This window comes from Salvelinus sp. IW2-2015, linkage group LG13, assembly GCF_002910315.2.
Source record: "Salvelinus sp. IW2-2015 linkage group LG13, ASM291031v2, whole genome shotgun sequence".
Classification (NCBI taxonomy): domain Eukaryota; kingdom Metazoa; phylum Chordata; class Actinopteri; order Salmoniformes; family Salmonidae; genus Salvelinus; species Salvelinus sp. IW2-2015.
Genome location: NC_036853.1, coordinates 4292298 through 4304961, shown reverse-complemented (window position 1 = coordinate 4304961; position 12664 = coordinate 4292298). Strand labels below are relative to the sequence as shown.

Below are 12664 nucleotides of genomic sequence, written 5' to 3'. Positions count from 1 at the left end.
CTATAGAGTCCACTTTGCTTGTGGAAATAGCTAGCTATGCATTTTGGATCCAGCTGTTAATTCAAAACCACTTTGTTTAATCCAGAGTGACTCTGTGATATATCCTCTCAACTGAAGACCTTCGAGAATTGGATGCCTGACTATGGTTGAGGGCTAACCTCTGTATACCTTCTGTGTGATGTGGTGTGGTAACCTCCTTAGTACCTTCTGTGTGATGGTGGTGTGGTACCTCCTGTAGGACCTTCTGTGTGATGTGGTGTGGTAACCTCCTGTAGGTACCTTCTGTGTGATGGTGGTGTGGTAACCTCTGTAGGTACCTCTGTGTGATGGTGTGTTGGTAACCTACTGTAGGTACCTTCTGTGTGATGGTGGGGGTGGTAACCTACTGTAGGTACCTTCTGTGTGATGGTGGTGTGGTAACCTACTGTAGGTACCTTCTGTGTGATGGTGGGTGGTAACCTACTGTAGGTACCTCGTTGTGGTTGGTACCTCCTGTGTGATTGGTGTGGTAACCTCCTGTGTGATGGTGGTGTTGGTAACCTCTGTAGGTACCTTCTGTGTGATGTGGTGTGTAACTACTGAGTACCTTCTGTGCTGGTGAAGACCTCGCCATGTGCCGTGCCCTCGGAGAGAAGGGCTGTGGCGTCCCGGGAGACGTCCGGTCGAAGGTCAGGGTCCCTGATGTGGTGATCTGGCCTGACGGAGACACTGTGACTGGAGTGCAGAAAGAAGACAAAGACAACGCATTGATTGTTTCAGAATAAAAACTTTGAGTGCTTTATATTGTCCCAACTACAGGGTCAGTGGGACTTGGAAACAACTTTTTACAAGACAAGATACTTTGTGTCATGTCATACAGTGGGGCAAAAAGTATTTAGTCAGCCACCAATTGTGCAAGTTCTCCCACTTAAAAAGATGAGAGAGGCCTGTAATTTTCATCATAGGTACACTTCTATGACAGACAAAAAGAGAAGAAAAAAAATCCAGAAATCACATTGTAGGATTTTTTATGAATTTATTTGCAAATTATGGTGGAAAATAAGTATTTGGTCACCTACAAACAAGCAAGATTTCTGGCTCTCACAGACCTGTAACTTCTCTTTAAGAGGCCCTCTGTCTCCACTCGTTACCTGTATTAATGGCACCTGTTTGAACTTGTTATCAGTATAAAAGACACCTGTCCACAACCTCAAACAGTCACACTCCAAACTCCACTATGGCCAAGACCAAAGAGCTGTCAAAGTACACCAGAAACAAAATTGTAGACCTGCACCAGGCTGGGAAACTGAATCTGCAATAGGTAAGCAGCTTGGTTGTGAGAAATCAACTGTGGGAGCAATTATTAGGAAATGGAAGACATACAAGAACACTGATAATCTCCCTCGACTGGGCTCCACGCAAGATCTCACCCCGTGGGTCAAAATGATCACAAGAACGGTGAGCAAAAATCCCAGAACCACACGGGGGACCTAGTGAATGACCTCAGAGAGCTGGACCAAAGTAACAAACCTACCATCAGTAACACACTACGATGCCAGGGACTCAAATCCTGCAGTGCCAGACGTGTCCCCCTGCTTAAGCCAGTACATGTCCAGGCCGTTTGAATTTGCTAGAGAGCATTTGAATGATCCAGAAGAAGATTGGAGAATGCATATGGTCAGATGAAACCAAAATATAACTTTTTGGTAAAATCAACTCGTCGTGTTTGGAGACAAAGAATGCTGAGTTGACATCCAAAGAACACCATACCTACTGTGAAGCATGGGGGTGGAAACATCATGCTTTGGGGCTGTTTTTCTGCAAAGGGACCAGGACGACTGATCCGTGTAAAGGAAAGAATGAATGGGGCCATGTATCGTGAGATTTTGAGTGAAAACCTCCTTCCATCAGCAAGGGCATTGAAGAGAAACGTGCTGGGTCTTTCAGCATGACAATGATCCCAACACACTGCCCGGGCAACGAAGGAGTGGCTTTGTAAGAAGCATTTCAAGGTCCTGGAGTGGCCTAGACAGTCTCCAGATCCAACCCCATAGAAATCTTTTGAGGAAGTTGAAAGTCTGTGTTGCCGCAACAGCCCCAAACATACTGCTCCAGAGGAGATCTGCATGGAGCAATGGGCCAAATACCAGCAACAGTGTGTGAAACCTTGTGAAGACTTACAGAAAACGTTTGACCTCTGTCATTGCCAACAAAGGGTATATAACAGTATTGAGATAAACTTTTGTATTGACCAAATAACTTATTTTCCACCATAATTTGCAAATAAATTCATAAAAAATCCTACAATGTGATTTTCTGGATTTTTTTTAGTTGAAGTGTACCTATGATGAAAATTACAGGCCTCTCTCATCCTTTTAAGTGGGATAACTTGCACAATTGGTGGCTGACTAAATACTTTTTTACCCCACTGTATATATATATATCCTTTTTATTTTTACCTTTATTTAACTAGGCAAGTCAGTTAAGAACAAATTCTTATTTACAATTACGGACAGGGAACAGTGGGTTAACTGCCTTGTTTAGAGGCAGAACGACAGTTTTTTTTACCTTGTAAGCTCGGGGATTCGATCTAGCAACCTTTCGGTTACTGGCCCAACGCTTTAACCACTAGGCTATACGGCCAATAGAGCTGTGAATCATCTAAAATAAAAACTGGTCTCAGAACATTGACAGCCAAAAACAATGCAATGTCATAAAGATATGGTCCAATATGCAGTAGATCTAAAACAAATTTGGAAACTATTATATTGGTAATAAAACCAATGTTTTGGTAGAGAGCAGGATAGAAATCAATTGCCTCAACACAGCAATTGAAGATAAACAAAAGGAAACAGACTCACTATTACCATTGTAAGTGATAAGAAAATATGGAGCTGGATTGAGGCACAGACAAGCTTAATTTCCCCTGGGACAATGTTGCACTCAATGGGCTAGCTCAATAGTACTCCAACTTGTTCAGCGGGGACCCCATTTTTTCACGAGACCTCATTTTTGGGCCAGAAATTCTGGAAACCCCACCCCAAATCTAATGCCAGCCTAAAAGTCTGTAAATTTAGATTTTCATGTCAACAAATAACATTCCATTCATTGCATTTCAACCAATAAATGCATATACTCAATAGAAATCTATTTTCCAAATGATGTTTCTCAAAAACATTTGTATATTATCTTATAAAATAATCTGCACTCTCAATTCCCCCACCACCCGACTTTGAATACTACTGTGCTAGCTACTAGCAGAGAACCTCTATGGGGGGGGTTTACAAAATGGTGCCAACAGCTACCCTGTGGTCCCATTTTGACAACGTAATCACAGATGATGACTGAGCAGGATTTACTTTGTCTTCTGTCCTGTGCTTTGACTTGTCTGTAACACATATCTAAAGACTTCCCTCTGAATGACGGGACCCATGTATGTCATTCAAGAGGTTAGGGGGAGAACGTCGGAACGTCTGTCTGTGGTATCTGAAGAGTATGTGCGTTTAAAGTTGTATTAGTCATATGTACAGGATAAACATGGTATACACCAATGAAATGCTTACTTATTCCTTCTCAACAACGCAACAACATTAAGAAATAATAAAATGCAAGAAAAAAAACTAAGTAAATGGCTCAGTGGAATATAATTGACATTTTAACATAAGTATAATACAGAATATTTACACGTGTATTGGGGAAGGGCGGAAGCGAGTAAGTGTTTAAATTGTGCAGTATTTCCCCTCATCTTTCTCCCTCTGACCTAGTAGACTCATGTGTGTGTGTGTGTGTGTGTGTGTGTGTGTGTGTGTGTGTGTGTGTGTGTGTGTGTGTGACTCACATGTTGCCCCCGGTGCCAGTGTGATGTTCTTGGGCGGTGGGAGGTCCTTCTTCTCTGGAGTGGTCGGCTGCTCGTTCTCCTTCTTGCGTCTCTTGTAAGGAACAAACAGTCTGACCGGGCCAGTCTGGACCAGAAGGAAAGGGGAAAGTATAATCACAGACAACAGGGGAAACCTGAAGCATCCGTTTACAACTTCCACTCACCACCAAGTATGGTGATGAGAGGAAGTCTAGTGACGGAAAGTAGGAGAAGATGGAGCCAGATGAAACCTTGCCGACATTCTGCTCATTTTCTCATCGATTAAACATTCAATGTCGATACAGTTTTCTGTTACCAAAATTAGAATCTGTTACAAACAGAGTGCACTACCTTCTATAGACTTCACCCTTTGCCAAAGTTTCAAGAAATTGCGTAGTTTAGGAGTGCAAGGGCGAATTGAGTTATAGAGTACCACAGTATGTGTCATAATATCCATAAAACCGAGTGGTCAAACAAGGAAATGGTTCCAATCGTTTTTCAACAATTACATTTATCCCATAGGGGATTTTAGATACACTTAAAATAAGGTCTGTGTTTCATGTAGGCTTACCCTGGAGTTTCGTTTTGATAATCGTGTAAATCTCTCTGAACAAGGTGAATTAAATCAATATATTCACCTGTATTTACCCCCCCAAAATCAAATGCTAATTAGCTGCTAATGTGGCTATCATAAAGAACTACAAATGCCATGAGCGGGATGAGACTGCCGAATCGAGGCAAAGGTAAGAATCTCTGGATTAACCATCTAATGTTAGCTAAATGTAGTAATGAATACATTTAAATAAATGTACAATTCTGTGAACTGTCTTGTGCAACTTTTAAATTGACACAATACCTGTTAGCAAAGGTGTCAGCTAGAGATGATGTGCAGGAGCTTGCAGGGATTTGTAGTCTTACATGACGTCTACTTTGATGCTAATTAGCATTTTCGGATCTGAGCATCAATAGAGATGAATATATTGATAAAAGTCAACTTGTCCGAGAGAGATTTAAATGGTTATCAAAACACAGCCCATATTTTCAGTGTTTCTAAAATTCCCTATGGGAAAAATTAATGGACAAACGATTGGAACCATTTCCCTGTTTCACTGCTAGGTTTTATGGGTATTGTGACACTTCCACTGTAGGGCTCTATTGCACACCCGCACTTCAGAGTGGGCATTCCTAACAGAAATATGCAAATACATGCAAAAACACACCAATAGAACACGCCAATAGAATCTTGCTAACTCGTGCTTGGCTCTGTCCACCTCCTTGTTTGTTCTGCCCACTGCTTAATTTGCTCCCATTGGAAAAGACACCCATGACAAATCTTGGATTAGTTGCCAGTATCTTTGGTATAATGATTAGTCAGCAATAGTCGTGGTGGAAATAATATGTGATCAGTTTTTCCCCACACCTTTGTGAACTGTTGGTCAGCTTGATTAGTTTCAGTAAAAATAACTAAAAAACAGTTAACAGTTCTATAACAGTAATGCTTACAGGCAGCTGAACGTTCTGTTTCATGTGATCAACAAAGTTATGAAAGATTGCCTTTGATGCAGATGGCAAAAGCAGCTGTGAAACAAAATATATGTTGTGCTGTAGGAAACAATTTCTCCCCTTATCTTGCTAACAATAAACCAGTCCCCCGGAGTCTATCCTTTATGTCTGCCAGCCCAGGGACCCGCTATAGTCAGGATCAGAGGAAGAACTATCAAACACTTAGCAGAGACACAAGATTGGCTCATTGTTGTTTACATTATGGCTGGCAATACATGTCATAAATAAATGGTACATACCATATTAATGTTCTCCCCTGCGTAAGATGGACTATCCTTGGTACACTAGGGGAAAATATAAGACAAAGAGAATGTGATTGGACAAAACGTAAAATGAGAATTTCACAACCAGGCCTTCAGAAGTGATGACCAATATCTACATGTCATGCAAACCGCACACTGAGAGCCTGTACTGAGCAGTTCTGTTTGTTACACCTATACCCTTGTGGCATCCTATCCCTTGAGCTACCGGCATGTTCAAAAGACATTCATTCACCGACATCTTTGTCTCTGTAAAGTCAATTAACTCACCAACGAGAGGTCGTCACAGCAGGCCGCACAAGTACAGGACGCGGCATGGGGGTTGAGGATGCGCTCCTGAGAAACCAATCATATGGCTGGTTACTAAACAATTATATATATATATAACAATTGTATATACAGTGGGGTGAACAAGTATTTGATACTAGTATTTGAAGTATTTGATACTTCAATTGTGAGAGACGGAATCTAAAACAAAAATCCAGAAAATCACATTGTATGATTTTTAAGTAATAAATGTGCATTTTATTGTATGACATAAGTATTTGATCACCTACCAACCAGTAAGAATTCCTGCTCTCACAGACCTGTTAGTTTTTCTTTAAGAAGCCCTCCTGTTCTCCACTCATTACCTGTATTAACTGCACCTGTTTGAACTCGTTACCTGTATAAAAGACACCTGTCCACACACTCAATCAAACAGACCCAACCTCTCCACAATGGCCAAGACCAGAGAGCTGTGTAAGGACATCAGGGATAAAATTGTAGACCTGCACAAGGCTGGGATGGGCTACAGGACAATAGGCAAGCAGCTTGGTGAGAAGGCAACAACTGTTGGCGCAATTATTAGAAAATGGAAGAAGTTCAAGATGACGGTCAATCACCCTCGGTCTGGGGCTCCATGCAAGATCTCACCTCGTGGGGCATCAATGATCATGAGGAAGGTGAGGGATCAGCCCAGAACTATACGCAGGACCTGGTCAATGACCTGAAGAGAGCTGGACCACAGTCTCAAAGAAAACCATTAGTAACACACTACGCCGTCATGGATTAAAATCCTGCAGCGCACGCAAGGTCCCCCTGCTCAAGCCAGCGCATGTCCAGGCCCTCTGAAGTTTGCCAACGACCATCTGGATGATCCAGAGGGGAATGGGAGAAGGTCATGTGGTCTGATGAGACAAAAATAGAGCTTTTTGGTCTAAACTCCACTCGCCGGTTTGGAGGAAGAAGAAGGATGAGTACAACCCCAAGAACACCATCCCAACCGTGAAGCATGGAGGTGGAAACATCATTCTTTGGGGATGCTTTCTTGCAAAGGGGACAGGACGACTGCACCATATTGAGGGGAGGATGGATGGGGCCATGTATCGCGAGATCTTGGCCAACAACCTCCTTCCCCCTCAGTAAGAGCATTGAAGATGGGCCGTGGCTGGGTCTTCCAGCATGACAACGACCCGAAACACACAGCCAGGGCAACTAAGGATGGCTCTGTAAGAAGCACCTCAAGGTCCTGGAGTGGCCTAGCCAGTCTCCAGACCGGAAACCAATAGAAAATCTTTGGAGGGAGCTGAAAGTCCGTATTGCCCAGCTACAGCCCCGAAACCTGAATGATCTGGAGAAAGTCTGTATGGAGGATGGGCCAAAATCCCTGCTGCAGTGTGTGCAAACCTGGTCAAAGACTACAGGAAACGTATGATCTCTGTAATTGCAAACAAAGGTTTCTGTACCAAATATTAAGTTCTGCTTTTCTGATGTATCAAATACTTATGTCATGCAATAAAATGCAAATTAATTACTTAAAAATCATACAATGTGATTTTCTGGATTTTTGCTTACATACTTTGTAAGTAGGAAAACCTGCAAAATCAGCAGTGTATCAAATACTTGTTCTCCCCACTGTATATGGGTATATATATATATATATACACCCTTAATTGTCTTCCGGCCGCAGGTGGCACAGTTCCATCAGAGCCTGTCACGGCTGACAGACTGTGGGCTGAGTGGACTGGCTTGCTCACCTGGATTAGGCACTGCAGGGGACGGCCTGCATAGCGGATGCTTCTCTTCCAGTCCTTGCTGCTCGCCCGGCCAGACATGCCCTCAAACTCAGTGGGCGTGTACCAGTGGTTGCTGTGCTTGATGCAGCGTCCCTTTCCGCCTGGTTGTCAGTCGATTGGACAGGCAGCAGAGACAAGACAACACGGCCGCAATTGTTTACATGGAGATGGACATGTATAGTTAATTATTAAGACTATCCTCGCCCCTTCATTCACCATGACCCATGTATTCTCAAGTTGAGGGAAGAAAATCTGTCATCTGTAAAAAAATGGCTTCTTTCAGACAACTTTTAGCAGCTGGATTTGTTAAAACAATCAACTCCAGAGAACCACCCCTATTCCCTATACCGCCACTCCTCAACAAGTTCACACATTTATTTCTCCAGTCTTGATACTTCAATTACAGGTCATCTGGTGGCTGCGGTTTCCAGCCAGGGCTGAGGAAAGCTGTCCTCATCTTCAAACAAAGAGCTCCACCTTGTGGCCCAACTAGCCCTACCTGAGCCCAGTCTGTTCTTGTACAACATGCCGCTGGTGTTCCTGCAGCGCACTGGCAGCTCGTTGTTGTACACAGATGGATCCCAGTTGTACTTGGAGCCATCTTTCTCCTGCCCTGGATTCATTGGGGTGGAGGGAGTCTGGGGGTCTGGGGACAACACACAACACTGAAGTTACAGAGACACCTGAAATGTATTTCAGATAGCCTGACAACTCACTTATTCTTCCGCTGCTCTGTTGTTCACTACATACTTTAGTCTGAGACTGCCATCATTGAAGTCATTTGTAGTGACGGGGGGCATGAGGGGCGTTGTACAAAACAAAGTCAACAGCAATCGGATCGTCTCTAACCAATCAGAGTATTACAGCCAATGACACATTTTCAAACTGCTGTTTTACCAACGTGTTTTCTGACTCTGGCCCAACCCATTAGTTTCTGGACCAATCAGACAGCCCCGAATGTGTTCGCATTCAGTAAAGGGTTGGGAAGGTACTCAGATAGACTCATTGGGGAGAAGAAAGTAACGTCCTTGGGCGTGGCGTAGCATTTGGCCAGAACAAGGAGTCTGCGTGGCCAGGCAATATTTCAGAGGCCATATACAGATTTAGACATAATTTAATTTATCCTGTCTTGGTTAGGCATCTCTGGAATAAAAGCACACAGGTCAAAGCAGATGCTGCTATCTATTGGCTACAAGTCCATTACAACAACTTTCCCAGCACAGTAATGATTGGTGATGGTAGGAATTTTATACAATACTTTCTATGAAAAGTATCGTACAAAATACAGGTCAAGAGCGCATTGAGATTCCCTGGTGCATACCAGAGGACATGGCGGCTGCAGCGTTCTTCAGTCCTGTTGCGTCCACTATTCCTTCAGTGTGAACCACTATCAGAGTGGCCTTCTGAGGATTGAGACCGTCGCCAATCTGTAGGGTGGTCCTGCCAGTCTGTCATGTGATGGAGGATCAGAGAGAAACATTACATTGCACAGTCTGTGCTGCTGGGTAGGTGATGTGACATATGGGTCTAGTTTTCCACGGTCTGTTTCTTTTCAGATTAGTTGTTGGAAAATCTAATACAAATGTGGTCCTAGAGTCCAGACGATATACGCCTAGTGAGTGGTCCTAGAGTCTAGACGATATACGCCTAGTGAGTGGTCCTAGAGTCTAGACGATATACGCCTAGTGAGTGGTCCTAGAGTCTAGACTCTAGACGATATACGCCTAGTGAGTGGTCCTAGAGTCTAGACGATATAAGCCTAGTGAGTGGTGAGGACGAATTAATGGAACTGTTAAATACTCATGTTGGGCTCTAGTGTGGCAACTGTCAACATTAAAATTTTAGTCATTTAGAAAACGCTCTTATCCAGAGTGACTTACAGTAGTGAGTGCACACATTTTCGTACTGGTCCCCGTGGGAATCGAACCCAAAAACATTGCGTTGCAAGTGTCATGCTCTACCAACTGAGCTACGCAGAAACAATACAAATCCACTAGTAGACCTAGACCACAAGATATTCAGATCCAAAATGACCACCATGTGAGGACTTACAAGAACATGCTCTGGTATGGAGGCTGAGGTGGCAGTAAACACATTGTCCTCGGCTGCTTGGACATCCCCCACAGTGACTGTTGTGACTTCTGTTGTGAGAGATCACAGGTTGAAATAGTCAAATGCACTCTACCTACATGACTGGCATGTCTCTCTTTGTAGTAGATCTCACTATGTGAATCACGTTAGTTTTGATGTATTTATTTTTTATTTAAGGTGGCCATGATGGTATGAGGGCCAGATTGGGAATTTAGCCAGGACCCCAGGGTTAACACCCCTATTCTCACGATAAGTGCCATGGGATCTTTAGTGACCACAAAGTCAGGACAACCATTTAACATCCCATCCGAAAGACTGCACCCTGTAAAGGGCAATCACTGCCCTGGAGCATTGGGATTTTTCTTTTTAGGGACCAAAGGAAAGAGTGTCTCCTACTGGCCCTCCAACACCATTTCCAGCAGTATCTGGTCTCCCATCCAGGGCTACCAGGACCAACCCTACTTAGCTTCAGAGGTAAGCCACCATTGGGATGCAGGGTGGTATGCTGATAGTTGATTTGATAGGGAAACAAAAACAAGGACTGTGCCCAAATATTTGAATACCAAATATTATGTAGAAAACTGGCAACATGGGCGTCTTGCAATATTACCTGTATTTTACCTACCGTTAAATACAAATATCTACGGAAAATAACATGTTTGGAGGTACATGTAAGGGGCTATGATGATAATCCAATGTATACATTAGCTAGTTCATGAATTTCAAAATGGGTAACGGTACTATAGCTAATGCAGCTGAATTCGGTTAGACTGGTTGATTTAGCTAGCTAGCTAACCTGTTTGTGTTTGCCTATGCGTCTAGTATTGTAACTAACAGTACTAGCACAGATGAAAGGAAGTTAGCTAGGAAACATAATGTGGTACTTGCTAACGAGCTAAAAGATGTGTAGCTGGCATTTAGTTAGCTTGACGAGTATCAGTAACGTTAGCTGGCTGCATTCTCAAACTTGCCTGCAAAAGCTGTCTCGGCATCGTCAGAGTTCGGCAAGGACTCGGTTCCAATCTCGATGTTCCCCGGTTCTCCCATTACTGTCATCGTGGTGACTTCGGCCTCCGACTCAGTATCCGAATCCACCCCCTCCTCCACCGGCTCTCCGGCAGCGTCTAAGGACTCCTCGTCCAACGCTAGTCCCTTCGTTGCCGAGTCCGTCTCGTCCATTTTCCTATGTCTGACGATTTACGCCGAATTTGACCGAGAAATAATCGGAGAATATGGCACCGACCCGATTATATTGTGCTGTGCATAAACCGCTCATGCACTGGAATAAAAAAGTATAATTTGTGCCGTCGATTAAATTATTATTTCAAACCAAATGTATTAAAACGGGGAGAAATGGCGTCTTACGTTCGTTCTCTTTACGCTTTTCGGTCAAGTCTCACAGGAAGGAGATGCAGCGGAAATTACCGAAACAAAACGACGTCACACGAATCGACGCTCAAGTCTCGTTTAATTTTTACACCACTAGGTGGCAATATAGACATGATAATATATTTTTTTAAATGAACCTTTATTTAACCAGGTAGGCTAGTTGAGAACAAGTTCTCATTTGCAACTGCGACCTGCGAGATGAAGCATAGCAGTACGACACATACAACACAGAGTTACACATGGAATAAACAAACATACAGTCAATAATACAGTAGAAAAAAAGAAAACAAAAAGTCTATACAGTGAGTGCAAATGAGATAAGATAAGGGAGTTAAGGCAATAAATAGGCCATGGTAGCAAAGTCATTACAATATAGCAATTAAACACTGGAATGGCTGTAAGGAAAGGCAGCCAAAGGATGAATTGGCTTTGGGGGTGACCAGTAAGATATACCTGCTGGAGCGCGTGCTACGAGTGGGGGCTGCTGTGGTGACCAATGAGCTGAGATAAGGTGGGGCTTTACCTAGCAGAGACTTGTAGATGACCTGGAGCCAGTGGGTTTGGTGACGAGAGTGAAGCGAGGGCCAGCCAACGAGAGCGTACAGGTCGCAGTGGTGGGTAGTATATGGGCTTTGGTGACAAAACGGATGGCACTGTGATAGATTGCATCCAATTTGTTGATTGGCACAGCATCGTCCGGGTTAGGGGAGGGTTTGGCCAGGGTAGGCCGTCATTGTAGAATCAGAATTTGTTCTTAACTGGCTTGCCTAATTAAATAAAGGTGAAATAAATCAAATACCAATTTTAAAAATTGTGCGCAGCCCTATGTTATGTCTAATAATGAACAATTGTTCATCATTAGACCAACAGTAGATTAAGTCCATAAGCCAGGCGCAGGGTTTCCCAAACTAAGTGCATGTTTTGTTTTTTGCCCTAGCACTACACAGCTGATTAAAATAACCAACTCATCATCAAGCTTAGATTATTTTAATCAACTGTTTAGTGCTAGGGCAAAAACCAAAACATGCACTCAGGGTGGGGCCCCAGGACCGAGTTTGGGAAACTCTGAGCCAGGGGGTGGTCGGTCGGCTTCACTTGGGCCAACGATGTCTCATAGTGACTTTTTTCAAGGTCTATGACGTCCTTAGAGTTGGAAAATGTGTGATAGCAGTGCATCAATAGTAGCTTTCTGTGTTTTATCACTCACTCTTCCATCCCTCCATCCCATTCATTTATACTGAACAAAAATATAAACGCAACAATTTCAACAACAAAAATGTATTCTTTTTTTTAACCCTTTTTCGTGGTATCCAATTGGTAGTTACAGTCCTGTCCCATTCCTGCAACTCCCGTACGGACTCGGGAGAGGCGAAGGTCGAGAGCCGTGCGTCCTCCGAAACGCAACACAGCCAAGCCGCACTGCTTCTTGACAATGCCCGCTTAACCCGGAAGCCAGCCCCACCAATGTG

At 43.4% G+C, this 12664-nt stretch overlaps 1 protein-coding gene across 1 annotated transcript in view; it reads right to left on the bottom strand.

Moving 5' to 3' along the window:
* deaf1 (DEAF1 transcription factor) overlaps positions 1–11233 on the bottom strand; it is a 28437-nt gene extending 17204 nt beyond the window's left edge. Inside the window, 10 exon segments of the mRNA XM_023998868.2 lie at positions 587–655; positions 658–714; positions 3818–3941; positions 5638–5682; positions 5929–5994; positions 7677–7816; positions 8215–8361; positions 9037–9163; positions 9768–9856; positions 10778–11233. Of these exon segments, the coding sequence (XP_023854636.2) occupies positions 587–655; positions 658–714; positions 3818–3941; positions 5638–5682; positions 5929–5994; positions 7677–7816; positions 8215–8361; positions 9037–9163; positions 9768–9856; positions 10778–10985 (1072 nt within the window). The 5' untranslated portion in view covers positions 10986–11233.
* Positions 11234–12664: the final 1431 nt, after the last annotated feature.